At 36.5% G+C, this 19,657-nt stretch overlaps 1 protein-coding gene across 1 annotated transcript in view; it reads right to left on the bottom strand.

Annotated features, from left to right (window-relative positions):
• LOC106464356 (protein white-like) overlaps positions 1–19,657 on the bottom strand; it is a 99,419-nt gene that overhangs the window by 78,305 nt on the left and 1,457 nt on the right. Inside the window, exons 3-4 of the mRNA XM_022392044.1 lie at positions 17,131–17,317; positions 16,508–16,579 (exon numbers count right to left, since the gene is read on the bottom strand). Of these exons, the coding sequence (XP_022247752.1) occupies positions 16,508–16,579; positions 17,131–17,317 (259 nt within the window). The remainder of the gene's footprint in view (positions 1–16,507; positions 16,580–17,130; positions 17,318–19,657) is intronic.

Genomic DNA, 19,657 nt, shown 5'->3' with positions numbered 1-19,657 from the left:
CAATCCTTATGGAAACAAGATGGCCAGAGAGCAACGGAAGGTTTAATCTGGAATAGCTTGTATGATGTTGATCACCCCAAGTCGACTGTCAAGTGGCGCGAAGCCATGCCTTGAATACAGAACTGTAGTCCATATATGGGACAAGCACAGCCGTGATGGCATCAGAGCAAACAGACTTAGCTGTGATGTCAGCGAGCTCATTCCCGCGGATACCGACGTGGCCAGGTATCCAGAAAAACTGGATGGAAACAGAAGGTAGAGAAAAATGGGCCAGTCGTTATTAAATATCGGCAAGAATAGGATGAGAACTAATGCTAAGCGATTACAGAGCCAGTAGAGGGCTAATACAGAGTGTGTGTAAATAGTGCAATCACTGTACTGCATAGCTTCTACATGATCCAGGGCAAGAAAATAGCATACAACTAGGCAGTGAACACAGAAACTGTAGAGGGGATACTGTGAGCAACAATCAAGCCACAACAAACCATGGCAGTGCCCACAGAATCACCCCATTTCGAACCATCCATATAAATGGGAAAGAATATTTCGAATGATGTCTATCAAAGAGAAAACGGTACTTCCAATCGGAAGTATCCGCCTTCCTCAGATGACTCAAAGAAAAGTTACATCTGGGGAGGGTAATAAGTCATGGTAAAATGGGCTGATCAGTGAGGATAGCAACATTATCCAATGCGAGACCCAATTAAGCCAGTCATACCTGGATGTCAAGACCAAAGGAAAGAATTGCAGAATGTCAGTTTTGAAAGAGCACAGCCCACCAAGGAAGAAAGACATAATCCTAGGTAAGATGCTGTGATAAGGATCGAAGCTTGGTAGCATATTGTAGAGAAAGTTGCAAATGGCAGAGGTGAAGAGGAGGTTCGTGGAACTCAGTATACAAACTCTGGACTGGAGAAGTGTGGAAAGCCCCCATGCAGGACCAGAGCTTGGTATCGAGGTGTAGACCCCATTGGTGGCAAAAATGCATGCAAACGGTTTTGCAAGATGAAAAGGTAAAACCGTTTGCTGTGTTCCACTTCAACAAGCGATTGAGGACAGTCTTAAGCTCCCACTCAATACACCTCATGTTCGATGATCGACACGAAATGTCGAAGTCATCGACATAGAGCCCATTTGCAACAGTAGGAGGAAGTTGTGTAGTGATAGCATTAATCTTGATAGTGAAAAGTGTGACACTCAAGACTCAGCTCTGAGGGACTTCAACTTCCTGTGTAAATGAACAGGAAAGAGTAGAACCCACACGGACTTGGAATCGCGTATCCAGTAAAAAGTTACCATATGAGTGGAGGTCACGAAAAATGCCGTACCTTCATATAGTGTCGTAAGCCTTCTCAAAGTCAAAGAACATGAAAAGAAGATGTTCTCTCTTGAGGAAGGCTCCCCTGATCGAGGTTTCAAGTCGAATCAGGTGGTTCATGGTGGAAAACTGTCGATAGAATCCACACTGGGTAGGCGAGAGGAGGTTGTTTGATTTGAGGAACCAAATAACATGAGCATTAACCACCCTTTCTAAGACCTTACAGAGACAGCTAGTCAAAGTAATTGGACAATAATTAGAAGAAATCTTGGATCTTTCCCAAGCTTAGAGAAAGGGAGGACAATAGCCTGGTGCCAAGCATCAGTAAAAATGTTCTCCTGCCATATCCAGTCAAGAACAACCAGAAGAATAGCAAGAGAGGCAAAAGAGAGATTGATGGTGCAGCATCTCATAGTGAAGATTATCAGGCCTGTTTCTTAGCCTTCCATGCCTCTTGGCAGACTGGAGACCACCATGGACGAGGATACTGTGGGAAACGTGTCGAGGTTTGGGAATAGAATAAACAGCTCCATGAATGATGCAATCGTATACCGCCTCAATGCAGTCGTTAATAGATGGCAGACTAACGACATCAGGATCGAATTCCGAGAAAGAGAGGCAATTTTCAGGAATCGATCAAGGCCTTAATGTCATCCAGATTAGAATGGAAACCTCTACAGTTCCATTGTATCAAAGTGGACATTTTTACTTAGGTGGAGGAGTACTGGGTGGAGAACCCTTCTGTTTACGACCATGCTGTTTTTTTACTAGAAGGAGGTCTTTCGACCACCGTGGATCCTGCCCTGGTTTGACTGGGCAGGTCTCTGTTAGTAGACGTAGATTTCAGTGACTGAGGGCATGAACGAATAATCATTCTGCATCTCGGGGTCAAAGAAGATGGACACCCGAGCAGACATCAGATGCTGGTGCCAGAGGAGATGTACCCAGGCAGTCACTGGAAGCAATGGTGGGGACGGAGACAGGAATAGATGTTGACTTGTCAACTATTCAATCCACTGAGGACAAAAGACTCTTCACATGGTGTGAGTATGACTCTGTCAAAGACACGGAAAGATATGTCTGCCCTCCCACTTTAGCAGTTGAATGTAGTGCAGCAGCATATGTCCGAGATGAAGTGGGGGAATATAACTTCCGAGCCTCAGGGTAAGAAATGTTATGGACAGTATGTAAATATTGTACCTCTTTCTCCTCCCCCCACTTAGAGCAAGATCGATGGTAAAGGGGGTGGGAACCACCACAACTGACACAGTGATGGTTCAATTGAGAGTCGTAGGCATCGTGGTCTTTGACACCACAATTAGCACAAATCAAAGAACCATGACAAGATGCCTTCAAATGTCTGAACCGCTGACACTGGAAACACTTGAGAGGGTTAGGAATGTATGGCCATACGTTACAGTTAAGATATCCCACCTTGACAGAGGCAGGTGGATGCGGTGATGTAAACATTAGAATAAGAACACTGGTCAGCAGCATAATTCCATCCTTGCTAGTGGAGATGCATCGCACGGCAGAAACTCCTTGGCTGGAGAAACCAGTGAAGATCTCCAACTCGGGGATATTTCTCAAATCCCACTCAGTGATCACTCTTTGGGAGGAATTCAAAGTATCGTGGGGAGTAACCTCAATGGGTATATCCTCTCTGGCCTTTGACCTCAGGAGGAGCTCACTATGTGTAGGAGATGTTTCCACCAAGATGTCTCCAGAGTGCAACTTCCTGACTGACTTGGGAGAGCCAGCAAGCCCCTCTAATCCCTTCTGAATGAAAAAGGGAGACATTTGCCCTAAGGATTTGTCAGACAAAAAGTGAAGAATTAAAAATCTATGTAGAGGATCTGACTTTGGTGGTGACTGTGGAATAGAGTTTTCTATGCGTGATTGTTTATCTGTTAGCTGTTTCTTTACATTTTTTTTCTTGGATTGGGGATCCATAATAAATAGAAAATGATTCAGTGCCCACTGACCTCACACACCATGGAGTCCTATGAGGGAACACACTACAATGTGAAACAATGACACTGCAGGAACACCAGGGCTTCATGAGCACTATACCCAAACACTAGCATCAGACACAATGTCCACAACACCCATTGAGAATGCCCAACACTGGTACTCAGTTGACCCTAGCCCAACAGGACCAACCAATTGACCCTGGAAGTCCACCCCAAGGCCACCTGTCTACAGGAATTCAAGGCCAAGGTGGTGTGTTGCAGTGGCCCAGACACTACTCAACCACCAGGATTCACTCCTCCCCTTCACGGGTCATCACGCACAGCTAACACTTGAGTGGACGTTCAGATACTAGAGGAGGTAACTGAAAATACAGAATCTTCCCTGGAGGGTCCTCTCACCACGTACAGGAATCCATCTCGAGGGGGATCACTGCCAAAAAGTTCAATATTCTTGTATAATTTTCTAGATTGATATATACCAATGCGCATCTTATAAGTGTGATGACCACTGCAGACATTATGTTCTCTGTGTCGGGTATAGATGACACTCAATTTGGGTTAGAATGACAAGATCTATACAAGATTTTCTGTCACCTTGGTATTCAGCAATTCATGTTGTTTCATTCGAGTTTAACAGTATAATGTTTGTGGCTATACAGTGGAGAGCATAATGTAAACCTTTGCCATTAATGTTTTTGTCTGTGTCTTACTTTAGATGTCTGGCCCTAAAGTCTTGCTAGATACATAGCAATGTTTTCAGAGAGATCAAGCAAAAGCTTCCAAATTTCAATGTGATGTGTTGCGCAGGGTTACATTGGGGCATAACATTCTGGAACAACATTCCACTTGAGGATTCAAGAGTATTGCTACTTCAAAGTGGATCACAAAATGGAGTTCTAACTTTTTCAAAATGCAAATTTAACCAATGATGCTGTATTAACTTTCATGTATAAATTGATAATTCAGACTTATGTGGGTAACTTTGGGTGAGTTTGGCACCAGCTGTGGCACAAGCTCTTCCCCATTATATAATCTCCTCTAGGTTCATTATTAATAAAGTTCAGTCAATAATTAGGAAGTAGCTCCCAATAAACTGTAGCTAATACCCAAAAATACTTGCTGGGTAGTAATAATGCATTCCTTGTTAAAATACAGTGGTTAACCAATTCAAAAAAATTAAAAAGTGAAATAGCATTTGTCATATTCGTAAACATATAGAAATTATAAAAAAATCAAATTTATTTTCTTACATTTGTCATTGGCATCACATCTATACAGGTAACAGTCAAATATCTGTAACAACATCATCTGTGTCTTTTACACATAAAGTCAAAAAGCTGAACAGTTAATGTGGAATATTTTACGGTTTTCAGGTTCTCTAAGTTTTTAGATGTAGATAGCCAAGTAAATTCATCTGAAGGGCTGACTGAAAGAACAGTTTTCGAGTGCTGTGCTCTCTAAAACAACTAACAGGCGCCAAATCAGTATGTAAGGTGTTATTTGTTGTTGTTTGGTTTTATGAAACAAACTCTCAACTCTTCATTTTCAGTGTTACTGATGAATTAAAGGTAGCTAGAATGTGGGGTTTTCTTGTTTGCTGTCAAATAGTACAAGTTCACATTTGTCTCTCTATGGTGGATTTACAAAAAAACAAGCCATAGGCTTTTTCTTTAAAGGGGTCACTTTATGAAAAAGTTTCTGCACCCCAAACTTGTTTCACAGTTTAAACAAAAGTTGCACACAATTTCTTCATGCTGTATGGCTCTTCACCTCGTATAATGTTGAAAATTTTCTGCCTGTGGTTACTGAACTCACAATCTGCACTGCAATTCCAACATAGTTTCTGTAACAAAGTTTGTGATATTTTGCCTCTCTTATAGTTATATTTTATCCAAAATGATAAATTTTTATCCTTTTTTTCCTCAACTGCTTTAAACCAATTGTCATTAGTATAAAAAGTTCTACAATTTTGTGTTTTTCCCTATCCTTACACTCTGGTAATTCACTTTAGAACAAAGAATGCAAGTTGACTTGAAAATTATTGTTTCCATTTGTTTGATAGATTTCTCTTTTTGAATACCATGAGTGTTAGATTCTGGTTTTGTTTATCAAGGCTGATACCATCATTAACTTATCTCTTCTTTGTTCTTATAGCAGTGGCTGAAATGCAATGCATATCGGTAAATTTCTGGTAGCATTTGGAATGATAAGCATTTTGTAATGAAAGGATCACATTCAACTGCTAACCTGAAAGCAGTTTGCTGCCTTTTTCCTCCCGTTCTTTGCTGCAGGCAGGACATAACCAGTGGCGGACTGACCGGCCAGGCAACAGGGCAAAATCCTGATGGGCACTTCTAGAATTCGAGCAGTGGTGCCCCTTCAAATCTTTAAGTTCACCACTTAATAACATTTAAGCCCATTTACATGAATTTAAACCAGTGTCTTTTATCTATCTCAAATGGCTAAATTGATTTCGAACACTATAATAAACATTGAATACATTTAGACCTATAATATACATCCAATATTTATACCCCTTTCTTGCAAGCCTTGCCCCAGGTAAATATAAAACACATTCATAGCCTCTTAAGTAAAGTGTTTTAAATGGCTAGATGCATTGTATTTTGTAAACTACTAGATATATTTAGAATTATGCTTATGCAATAGACCGGGAGTAGTAGCTTTCTACGTATAGGCCTAGATACTTGTGTTGATCTGGTCATGCATGACTGAATAACACTGCATTATGCGTAGGCATACATACAAGTTACATCACCATACTTCTCTCCTGATTGCTACCTCATAACTTTAAGTTTTGTATAAAAACTGAGAAAAATCATAAAATGATTGCATAGTATGAGCAAGTCATGTGCTTATTGCTTTAAGTTCACAACAGTCTGTAGACTTCATAAGTTAAAACAATAAATAATGAGAAGACAATCCAGTGATGCCAAAAGTTCAGGAGTCTACAAAGGTCACTAAAACTACCGAATCAGCATTTGCCATTCAAAGTGTTCAGTTGAATAATAATGATCAATTCTTGGGAAGTGGATCTGTGAGTAAAATACTATAATAAAGTGTAGTTTTACTTATACAAATATCAATTTGATCACATTATTATTTTGTAATAATGAAATAATAATAGTAGTTTTGTTTTGTTGATATTCATATTTATTATTGGTCTACCTAACAAAGGAACGTTTTTTTCCACGAAAATGTTAAACTGTCAACTACAATTGTTACAAGAATCAGCACTGTGTGAAACTTGTAGTTCTTCATGTTGTATAATGGCATAACCTGTTATGAACTCAACTTACAACTATTATATTAGAATTAATGGGCCTGTTGTGCTTGACAATCTTGCTGGCGAATTTCATTTGTAAAAATTTGCTGATACTTGACAAACCGCGTCATCAATAATAAGACTGAATAGCATATCTCTTGTTTTGTACTTCAGCTACAAGATTATTAGATTATCAATACTTCGCTTATAAATAATAATATGCACGCAAGTTGGCTAGTAGAAAGCTTAACAGATCCTCACATAAGAAGTTGAATGCTTATTATTGGGTCTGCGATTGATTGGTCATAGTATTTTTAATGTCGAAACCATCTCGTCAGGAAATCAATAAGCGCAAAACAGAGTCTCATATCTGTATAATATATTTTATATTTTTACAATACCAATATTTCGTATGGTATGTTCATGTATTTTGTATAATAATATGTATTTTTAACAATTAAAATCTCATCATGATAAATGTCGTTTACACATTTATAAAATAGATTAATTTCTATGGCATGGACACATTTAATCAGTAGTTCTAAAACACTTCAGTCTCTATGTCAAGTGGTATATGAAGCTGATAACTAGTCTAGCTGGTCATTACGGGTCTGGTTGATAATGACATTGTCATGGCATAATGTACGTACGTGGAGATGGCAAATTTTTCCTAACGTCAGCAAATTTTATTGGTGATATTCAGTAAAAATTTGCTGACACAATAAGCTGGATTACTGTCATAAGAATGATGTGTGGATTATTCCTACATGATAATTTGATTTTTACAAGATACAAGGACACTATCATATGTATTCATTTATTTGATAGAGAGAACTATAAAATCGCTTCCTATGTTGAACATTTTAGAACATTCAAGAGGTTACACAAGCAACTGACCATGAAGAAACTCTTGAAGTTACGTGACCTGTTCATTCAACCAAAGATGATGATGATGTTACAGCAATAGCTGAAACACACAACGAAACCCACACAGCAGTGACAAATACGACACAGAGACAAAAGCAGACGACTCTCATGAAAACAAAATATCTCATGGTTTGAACATATTTCTTAAACTATCAAGTCATGATACTGCCGAAAAACAGTTGATGGTAAAAAAAAAAGAATCAAGAGATAGTGGCCATATTTTTCAGATCAGCAATAGAAGCTTTTCTGCACTATTTGCTTATGCTTTTCAAGCAGTAATACCAGATCTTTATTTGTGCGTAGATGCAGTGACTGGCGTCATGTTAATCAACATGTAAGGGAGCAAGAAGAATCAAAAGAATAAATGCAAAATTGTGAAGTGCGTGTGATGAACATGAATAGTGGAAACATGTTATCATATGTATGTGACATGCTGCCTAACAAACGAAAACTTGAAGTTCAGGAGAATCGTGAAATTGTTAATGAAATTATTGATGTTACCAGGGTTATCAGAAAGTCTAATCTTCCCTTTAGAGACACAGAGGTGAAGCTGCTCACAAGCTGGAAAAAGATGAAATAAATCATGGCGTTTTCTTGGAACTGATAAAACTTCTGGAGTTACCGGAAGAGGTGTTTCAGTTACTTTCACCAGTAAAACAACAGTCAACAAGTTGCTCGTTGTAATATCCAGGACCTTATATTAGATGAAGTTAGAAATGCTGGTATGTACTTAGTACAAATTGATTCCACACAAGACATCACTACAATTGACCAGTATGCTGTGGTAATCAGGTATGTGCTTGGTGAGAAAGTAATTGGAAGGCTGCTAGATTTTGTTCCCTCCCACGGCCACAGTGGTAGTGGACACAAACTGTTTGATTTAATAAAAAAAAAGCGCATTTGGAGATAACAATGTTCATATCAACAAGTGTGTTTCGAACAGCACAGATGAAAGGCATCTTGCCATGAGCAGTAGAGTGGTTTTCAGACAAGCTCTCTTCTACCGTGTATATAAACGTCCACATGTGGTGTTATGCATATTCATTAAATTAATTTGTGATAGAAATGATAAAGCTACGTGTTGCTGCAATATTAACTCTATTGCAAAAAGCTGCAGATTTCTTCAAAAGATCGGACAAATTAGCAACATTTTGTGCAACAGTGATTGGCCAGATATGTTAATGTTGAGGAATGTAATGAAGTCAATGTGTCAGCTAAATTGCCTATCTGATTGTTTGTTTGGAATTAAGCACAAAGCTATACAATGAGCTATCTGTGCTCTGCTCAGTACGGGTATCGAAACCCGGTTTCTAGAGTTGTAAGTCCGTAGACATACCGCTGTGCCACTGGGGAGCTGGCTATCTGTGCTCTGCCCAATACGGGTATCGAAACCAGGTTTCTAGCGTTGTAAGTCCGTAGATATACCGCTGTGCCACTGGGGAGCTGCCTGTCTGAAGGAAGTGAAAGTTAAAAGCTAAATATAATAAAAAAAAGGCCTTTAGAAGGTAATACGACTACATCACCTATGACTAATACAAGATTGATACTTTCAATGTGACATATTATCAAGCAATAGCAAGTCTGATGAAACTATTTGCAGAACATGGCCAGCTGTATGCTGACATGCAGTGTTTTGTGACATAAAGAAAAAGGGTCTGCCTACCAGATCACTGAATAAGATAGATCTCAGTAAAAATCTGAACTGAAACATTTTGTAAGTGTGTATCTGAAACTAAATCAAAGTTTAGAAGACCATACACTGCCTTGGAAGAGGTGTTGGTTGAGGGAGATGACACAACTGATGCATCTGATACTGACCACAGAGTAGAACACGAGGATGTTACTTCATGCAAAACATTCCATAGGTATAAATAGTGTTTAATGTGAGCTTTTCAGTTTCTTGGAAAGTACATGCTACATTCAAAAGCACATTACAACTTACTTAAAGTATATCACTTGTTTCTGACACTTTCCATCACTCAAGGTCACTATGAGAGATGTTTCTCGAAGCTAAAGGTGATAAAAACAAGACTGATGTGTAGATTATTCCTACATGATAATGTCACAACTTTGAATTTTACAAGATACAAGGACACAAGACAACTAGTCTTGATAGTTTATACAGTTGAGCATCTCGAAGCGTTCATACTCATAAGCATTGAAACCAGCATTGTAGTTCAGATACCAAATATTCAAATCACAGAAATGCTCTGAAAATCATCTGATGAGCTCAAACAGCTGCTGATGTATTGAATTCAAATTTAAACAGTTTTTGCTACTTTCTCCTGTCTATAACAATTATTTGAACTTAGAATTTTGTGTAATTGCATTAAAAAGTGACCTATATATTATTTAAATATTTATCTCATGAAATTCAAGAGGTGTGGATAAAAGTAAGTTACAATGACACAATAAACTGGTAGTTAGGGCGCTCGACTCGCAATCTGAGGGTCTCGGGTTTGAATCCCCGTCACACCAAACATGCTCACCCTTTCAGCCGTGGGGGCGTTATAATGTGACGGTAAATCCCACTATTCGTTGGTAAAAGAGAAGTCCAAGAGTTGACGGTGGGTAGTGATGACTAGCTGCCTTCCCTCTAGTCTTACATTGCTAAATTACGGACGGCTAGCGCAGATAGCCCTCGTGTATCTTTGCGCGAAATTCAAAATAAACCACAATAAACTATATCATCCAAGTATCTGAAAAGACCACTGTACCTGATGATTGCATATGGAGAGAGTCACAATAGATATTATTAGCCTCCTACCAGAGACTTCAACAGAAATCCAATACATACTTAATATCCCAAAATCAAATGAAGCCTGTATGTGTCCTCGCCTATGCAGGGCCACACTAATTACTACTAATTACATAGTAGATGGTTATTGAGGAGACATTTTTCAATTCAAAGACCCTAAAGAGCAAACCAAACAGACAACAGATTTTGAAAGCCACCTCATAGCAGAACTGTGTGAAATACTGAGAATAAAGTAATCCAGAAATTTCTCTTAGGAAGACATTTTAGTAGAGCCATTCAACCAAATTTGTTACACCGAATAACAAATAATACACCATACATCTTGATTATTTACAGGACTACCACCTATCGGTCTACTAAATTTTCACCAAATCTGATGACATTTGACATGCCCATTGATATAACATGTGGATCACCCCAATACGGGAGAAGGAGAGGGGTGAGAATGATTTTACTTCATTAGGCATTACACATCATGAACATTCAAGATATGCTGCTGAGTTTGTTTGTTTGTTGGATTTTGTGCAAAGCTACACAATGATTAGTGGACAACTAGTTAACACCACCCACTGTCAACTCTTGGGCTCCTCTTGTCAAACTGAATATTCAATGCAAAAAGCACCCATGGCACCAAAGTGGGGAACACGTTTCTTTTATTTTTTTGTGGGATGAAAACTATGGAACCTAAGATTCACAGCCTGGCATGTTAATCATTGAGCCACACTAGGCCCATGGTGCTGCGAGACAGAATAAATATTGTACGTGCTAAGTACAAAATCAAATTTTAGAGATTGAGTATGATGGTGCTATGCACAAGAAGTAGATAAAACACTAATTCTAAGATGGACAGGCCCCTACTGAGTGCTTTAGAATATTGTTAGAATTAAAAAAATATCCTAAAGCTTGTTAAATAAATATACACAATGACAATATAAAAATATATCTGTGGACATTAGATAAGGCAGGGATCATCTAGGAAGAAACAAACGAGGCACAAAAAGCAAAGTCGTCGAATATCGGATAAACTCCCATCAATGTTTTATAGATGGGACAAGAAGAAGAAAACGTCAGTTACTCTGGCCACAAGAGGGACAGTAAAAGGAAGTTACAATCCTTGTTTTCAGACTAGAAGGAACGGTAAAGGACTGGATTAAAAGGATACTACAACAGCAAAGAAGAAGAGTCAAAATCGATTAGTGACTCTTGTTTTTGAAAGAGTTGTAAAAAAACTAAATTACCAGAAAATATGGACTTGGAGTAGTAAACTGTTCCTAGTTCTGTGATGTTGTTTAGTCTTCCACCAAGATATAGCAACCTAGTAACTTCACTTATATATACTTATTTATCAGTTTTCATTTTCCATCGCTAAATTCAAGTCCCTGACTTCCTTTCACAACTTGTTATGAAGAATATATGGTAACCTATGAAGGTACCTAGAGACGTTTTGGTTGACAACAAGAGGCCTGTACATTATGAGTGGGAAAAAGGAAAATTTTACCTTGTAATAACAAGATTCATATTAATATTTTTCATCTGAATAGCATCTTATGACATATGACCAAAATAGCCAAGCCACACATCCTAATATTCACGCATAGCCATTTCTGCTTTAGAGCTGCTGATAAGAGGGAGAACAACCAGTCAACAGCACACACTACCTAGATGGCAACTCTTATCCAAGTAAAAATACTAACTATCAGAGTTATTGCCTCATAGCTGAAAATGCAAAGCATGTTCAGTAGTAAACTACAGCTCGAACCTTGGACCTTCTGATCTACAATGAGTTTGAGGAAAAAAACAGAAAATTGTGTAGTACTGCAAGTAAAGAAACTTGCCAAATAAATAACATAAAAAGTAACCAGCTATGGTTTCGGCAAATAATTTACTATTAGAACTTGCAATAGAGGAAATTTTATAAGTAAAAACATGGAAACGAAATGCAATAATTTCTTTTATGCATACACCTTAGATAGTATCAAACTAAGAAGAGTTAATAGAAAATTACAATAAGGTAGTGAGGAACATTATAGAACTACTCTTGGTGTATCTGTTATGCTACTAAATAAATATAAAAAGTCAGAATGTTTAGAAGTTGGAAACGCTATTTTGTTTCTGCATTTTGAAGATTTCCAGAAATTACTTTAAAACATTACATACAAAATGCAGCAAAGTCAAAATTTTAATCTTTCCAATCTTACCAATAGAATGTGAAAAATAATTTAGGATAATTCCTAAAGTTCTTAGAAAACACATTTTACTGCCACTGCAAATCGAACTGAAAGAGGTTTAATCTTTCAGGACTGTAAGCCTTCATTAAGTTTGAAAAAATCGCCAATGTAAGTTAAACTGAAAAGAATATTCGGAAACAAACGACACAAAACACGAATCACGTAAATAAACACAAGTCGCATCATGGAGAGGCATGACCCATAACAATATAAACTTATAATGTGTATTACTGGCCCATAAACATCGAAACTGAGCATTTAGATCTTCAGAATAAAATAAAAAATAAACAAATAACAGTGTTAGTGTGTAGAAAGTTTAAGAGTAAATATGTGATATTACATCATAATAAATAGTAATACTTTAAACAGAGAAAAATTTAAAAATAACCAAATAAGTCCAAACTTCTCCCAAAAAACACACAAATTCAGAACAACTGCAACAGTGAATGTTTGTTCGTCTGTTTGCATCACGCACAAAAATTGATAAAGTGCAAGATGAAATGTAGGGCCATCTACAGCTATGCCGAGAGATCACCAATTTAAGTCGGCAGTATGCCATCCAACTAAGTGAGAGCCGGAGAAAGACACCCAAGCTATTAGTACCATGTGTAGCCAGAGTAAGCACCCCAAAGACAATATCACATAAAAATACAACCAACTGCCACAGTAAACCAGGGGTCTTATGAATCATCAGGCTACTTTGCTGAACGGAAGATAACGAACACAGATCAGAGAGGCCACCTAAGAAACACCAGTCTGTTTTGTTAGACGGATGATAATGAACACAGAACACAGACGTCTCCAGTATCAACTCCCTATGAAACACCAGGCTGTTTTGTTAGACCGAGGATATTGAACACAGACGCCGCCAGTATCAACTCCCTATGAAACACCAGGCTGTTTTGTTAGACCGAGGATATTGAACACAGACGCCGCCAGTATCAACACTCTATGAAACACCAGGCTGTTTTGTTAGACGGATGATAATGAACATAGAACACAGACGTCTCCAGTATCAACTCCCTATGAAACACCAGGCTGTTTTGTTAGACCGAGGATATTTAACACAGACGCCGCCAGTATCAACACTCTATGAAACAACAGGCTGCTTTGTTACACCGAGGATATTGAGCACGGAACATAGACGCCGCCAGTATCAAATCTCTATGAAACACCAGGCTGTTTTGTTAGACGGAGGATAATGAACATAGAACACAGACGCCACCAGTATCAACTCCCTGTGAACATCAGGCTGCTTTACAAAGCGGAGATAAGCCAACATTATCAATTCTTTATGCCTCATCAGGCTGCTTTGCTGAAGAGAGGATAAAGTACATAGCACAGAGACACCATCAGTACCAACTACTTAGCTGCTTTTTTTTTTTTGAGGCAAGATAACGAGCCCAGAGAACAGTCCAAGAGAATCAATTATTATTGTAGAGGTTACAAAATTCTGAATGGTACCATATTTTCCTTTAAGAAACTTTGCTAGAAATGTCAAATTGATCGTGTACATTTGTAGAGCTTGTTGAAACTGTTAAACATTATAGAAACTGAAGTTTTTCTAGTTTTCAACATACGAAAACATTTTTATAGCAATAGAAGTGATTTACTACTTGTCCCAACAACGTTTATCTCAGGCCTCAGCTTAAGATTTACTTAGCTCTTTTCTGTTCGGAGGCTCTGTTTACCATTGGCCCTTACTAAGATCTTAAACCAGTTTGGGTGAACAACTACGTCACATTCTATTAAGGCAGTTTCAAGTACACTTGAGTTTCTGGGGATCTTAATGTTAGCATTTTCTTTAATACGTTAATAGTTTTCTTTTTAGTAGAACTAGTTTACCCAACGTTACAAAGAGGAGAAAATAATATGAGTACTTAAAATGGTGTCGTGCTACTTACAGACAGGTCATTTTGGGGAAACAAGTAATGTTGTTAACTATGATATTTAAAATCGTACAAGAGAGAATGGGATAATATAGGATATAAATAGTAATGTTACAAGTACGACGTTAAGTTTGAAATCTGCAGCAAAGCTTAAGGGTAGATGAGTAAATTACAATTAAAATACTTTAAAACCCAACTAAACTGATGAGAATGACTTATTTTAATGCATATCTTTCATCTACATGCTAGCTGTCCTTTTCACAACACACGAATATTTTTTTTCAGTTTTCATATTCGGTATTTTATCGTCTCCCTTTTCAAAATGGCCGAGTCAGTACAGTTAGGATAGTAATTTATATTATTAGCAATTGTTAGTAGAGTGAAGACGTACTTTCTGTGGCGTTATATGTCCAGTTTTATTTCTAGAGATACAAAAGTTTGAGAGTTGTTATCGCTCACAGATATGCACCTTCCTATATATATTTACTTTCTTTATAAATATCAGTTTCTTCTGTTTGTGCCCAAAAATTGCTCATATAAAGTTTAGCTAGACCTTGGTCTAGAAGAATTTAGAAGAACTTTAAAGCGGTTCTAATTCAATAAAATAATGACTAATACGCCTTATCGCAAGCTTCCTAGAGCGTGGAGGTTAAAGTTATAAAAAGAAGTTTGAAAACTGAACATAATTGGTTCACGTGTTAAAGTGAGCGACTGCAGGTTGCAAGGGTGCTAGAAAAAGCTAAGGCGTAATAACTAACGAACTTACTGAGCTTAAATAAAGCTTTACTGCATTTGTATTTATTTATCCATTTTAGTGGAAAAGAAAATGAAATTTATGCGACATTAAAGATGAAAGCGGAAAGAGACGATGGATAATGTATTCTAGTTCAACTTCTTTACAAGTTTATTTCTTTCAGCCTCAGTGGGTCATTATGACGTTGTATGACTGGAGTAATACGTCATGTAATTCAGCTAACGAAGAATCAACTTTTAGCAACTGATTAATAAATTTATCAATAAAATTGTGTAGCTAAGTGGCCGATTCAAGAAGCGAGAAACTAATTATAAGATTTATGAGTGAATATTTATCATATGTTTTGAATTATCGCGTAAATCTTATATTGTTTATTACTTTTTTTACTTCTTTTATTTGGCACATGTTTCTAATTTAAGGAATGTTTAATTAAGGTGTATGTAGTACATAAGTAGTGATCCGGTAAAAGTATAAATTTTAATAAAACACAGCGTCCATTACTTAGAATATAATTAATTATGTAGGAACGTAGTGTATGATAGCATTACTATTGATTTGGTATGGCGCTCTTTCTGTCCAATTAGATGTCCTCTTTCTCTGTCCCTCACTCTCATTTCTATGTAGGTGTTTTGACGTTGGTGTCATCCAAAAGGTAGAACGCAGGCTCGGACCCACACCACAAGAAACATCACAATAGTCTTTAATCTATTAATAAATTTAATCGTGTACAACATCTTTAACGTTGTGAAATGTTCTCCTTATTTTTGTTATAAAGTCTATAATGCGAAAATGTGTATTATCGTATGCAATATTTTCTTTGTTTGTTTGTTATGAATTTCGCTCAAAGCTACACGAGGGCTATCTGCGCTAGCCGTCCCTAATTTAGCATTGTGAGATTAGAGGGAAGGCAGCTAGTCATTGCCCCCACCGCTAACTCTTGGGCTACTCTCTTACCAACGAATAGTGGGATTGACCGTCACATTAGAACGCCTCCGCGGCTGAAAGGGTGAGCATGTTTGGTGTGATGGGGATTCGAAGAGTGCGAGTCGAGTGCCCTAACCACCTGGCCATGCCACCCATATTTTCTTCTAACTTACAACCCCAGTAAGAAATCTCTACTTTTTTCTTAATATAACATTGTACATTCTCAACAAAACTTGTATGAACAGAAAAGATACTTAAATAAAGCAACTGTCATAACACTGTTTAGTCTATGGATTTTAATATTGAAATTGAAAGCAATTCTTAATAAAAGAATGGATGTTAAGGAACCGTCAAGATGGAAGATTTCTCTCTTTTTTCATTCGTTATTCTCTTTAGACAAGTATTCAATTCTGACACTTTTACTTTTAATGTAATAAAAAAGGAACCTCTTACCTTCGTCAATAGCTCATGGACCTTCATTTCTTGCTCCTTCTCACAAAGGTCATAGTGAAGTTTTAAAGCCACCTAAAAATATAATTTTCCTTTATAAAAAATAAATATTATTGTTATTATTTATTTTAAAAAAATTCTAAAACCTTCAGTCACTGAAAACTGTTTTTAATGTGTTCTTTCGGATTATGATAACTTAATGATCACTATTTTCTCAACTCCCTTTGCTTCTGAAACGTTTCAAATGTGATTCTAAAATAAGTTAAAATTTCCTCTAACTTAAGTTTTATAAATGTTATTCATATGCTTTGCTTTAAAATATTTCCAAATAGCTCAAAAATATTTTTACAGGAGAAATCATAAACAAAGTACTTCGCTTCATCTGGTTAACACGTGAAAGGAACATTAACACAAACTCAAGACAACTAAAGTATACGATGTATATTTCACAGTGACATCATTTTGATTTATTGTCCTTAATTTATTATAGAAACCCAATGAACTAAGCGTAAACGTTTGTACATCTACACTTGCACATAAAATCCAGAGAACGATGACTTGAACCACAAACAAAGCTTGCTCTTACATTGCATTCTTTGTATAAGGATTACGTCGTTGCATCTTACCTGAAAGCGAAGATGTTCCTGCACAGTAAGAGTGTCGACGAAGAGGTACGTCTGTTCAACGTAAGCCAGAGTAGAGCGGGCATACATTGACTGTTTCATGCCATTAATCAAAACCGAACCCTGAACTACCATTTTTCCACAACTTTTGCCAGCCACCACATTCAGCAGCGTTGTCTTTCCACACCCACTGTAAGAATAACCCAGCTCTTAAGAACTAAACTCTTATTCATTATTGGATCTCTTTGAAATAAATTTAAAACACTTTAAACAACATAAAAATATTTCGAAAATAAGTCTTGTGTTTAGTGCTGATATAAATATTTTGTTTTTGTTGACAAATTTCAAGTAAGATGAACGGTGGTATCTTAAGAAACAAAGATAATTTGTATACACACTATACACACCTCTAGGTCCTTAAATAATTGTGCATCTAACTTGAAATGTCTTTTATGATATGATTTGTATTACAAATTACAAAAAAGATCTTCAACCTCTGATATGAATTGTAAAATTACTTTAAGAATTAAGATACGAACATTTGGTACCTCGAGGATGCCTTGAATTGCCTTATACATATTTCATAACTTCAGTTTCATTACAAAAATCGGATACTTCTAAGTGTACTTGAATCACACTACTAATATTTGGTATAATACCAATATCTGGTACTGATTGGTCTTCATCATACTACTAATTATCTGATAATGATATATCTATATCATCTTACTATAATGGACGTATTGTGCATGTCAGTGTCTATTTATGGAACCAAAACTCCTGTGCCATCTATTGAAAGGCACCACAAACAAAAATCAATGAAAAAATTATACAATTTGGGTATTCAAGACTCAGATTATTAGCAAAATAACTGTGGTATGTGCAACAACCGTTTCTTTATAATAGAACACAATTTTAAATAAAAGTACTCTCTCACAATAATAACACGAATTTCACTAGGACTGTGCGTGAGGATTTGATTATGTCTTTATTGGTGTAATTTGTAAATATAGTACTAAAAAAGAGAGTTATTAAAAAATGTTATTTTTTCAATGAAGGGTACTACTTTTAATATATTAAAACATTACAGTTTATATCAGCACATTCCGAACACTTTTCTTTTTTTTCTGAGAAAATGTTTATTTGATTATGTGAGGATTTGATTATGTCTTTATTGGTGTAATTTTTAAAAAAGCAGTACTGAGAAACCGAAGTTCTTAAGGAAACTATTGTTTTTCAGTAAACGGGAGCACTTTTAATACATAAAATAATACAGTTTATACCAGGAAAAGTTATAAAAATGTTGAGCTCTGTACATTGAATGATTTTGATGCATGAGTTGCATTTGACTAAAGAGCACAATCCGAATGCTTTTCCAGTGCAGTACTTCCAAGAAAAAAAAATCATCTTTTGGAAAATGTTCACTTTTCTAAATTGTCTTCAATGAGGTATAAATACTATGATTAGTAATTACTAGCATAAACAGCCGCCCGTACTATCAATATCTGGTATTAATAGGTCTTCATCAAATACCAATACTTGGTACTGATAAGTCTCCGTCGTAATACCAATATCTAACATTGATAGGTCTCCATCATAATACCAATATCTGGTATTGATAGGTGTCAGGTTTTTATAGAGGCCAGATTCTTTACAGTAGGTGTCTATGACTTTTTCCTGATAAATTTCAACAAGAAATGGACAGCACATAATCCACTTGCTTGAAAATAATATATGTTCAAAACAAGTCAAACGTATGTACAAAACTTCGTTACACTATTGGTTACCACAGTTGAATCTAGAACACTACATAATTCTCTTTTGCGTTAAAAGTCCACACAGGCTTGTTCAATTACTTTAAAACTCAACTGAAAAGAAGAATTATTCTTCTATATCTCTGTTATTACAATACAAGCTGTAAAACTCACTTCAAAATCACCACACTTGTATCCAGAGATTTAAATAATTATCTCATTTTCATCAAAGGCCACACAGGCGGGTTCAATTACTTTAGAACTAAATAACCATGTACGAAGGTAGACATATCCTTATGTCAGAACTTCCCTAAGACCATGCTTAGTAGCTGTCTAAGTAAGGAACATCGGTTCGATTGGGATCTTTTAACTAAGTACGAAGCATGTACTATACTTTTGTGAAATGACCTGAATAATCTATGTGAATATATTTGATTCTAAGCTACACAAAGGTTTAGTCTATAATAGGTTATCACAACTTTTACCACTTCCTGATATTCCTATATTGCTTCCAATCTCATATACCAACCACTAATATTGCTAAATTGGCTGGATTGATAATATGCGTATGCTAAGTTGCCTTGAATATTTAATATAATATTTGGTACTACTAGGCTATACCAAATCACATTCCTGGTACCTGATAATTGTATTTTGCTGTGAGCTAAAATTCTGATACCTAATACTGCTAAGCTGTAACAAATCATGTATTTGATACCTGATAGTTGCAGTTTTCCCTAAGTTACAATTCGGGTTCCTTATACTGCTATGGTGCA

Source organism: Limulus polyphemus, unplaced genomic scaffold (genome assembly GCF_000517525.1).
Source record: "Limulus polyphemus unplaced genomic scaffold, Limulus_polyphemus-2.1.2 Scaffold1626, whole genome shotgun sequence".
Taxonomy (NCBI): Eukaryota; Metazoa; Arthropoda; class Merostomata; order Xiphosura; family Limulidae; genus Limulus; species Limulus polyphemus.
Note: the sequence above shows the minus strand (reverse complement) of the source record. Positions and strands in the feature narration are given on the sequence as shown.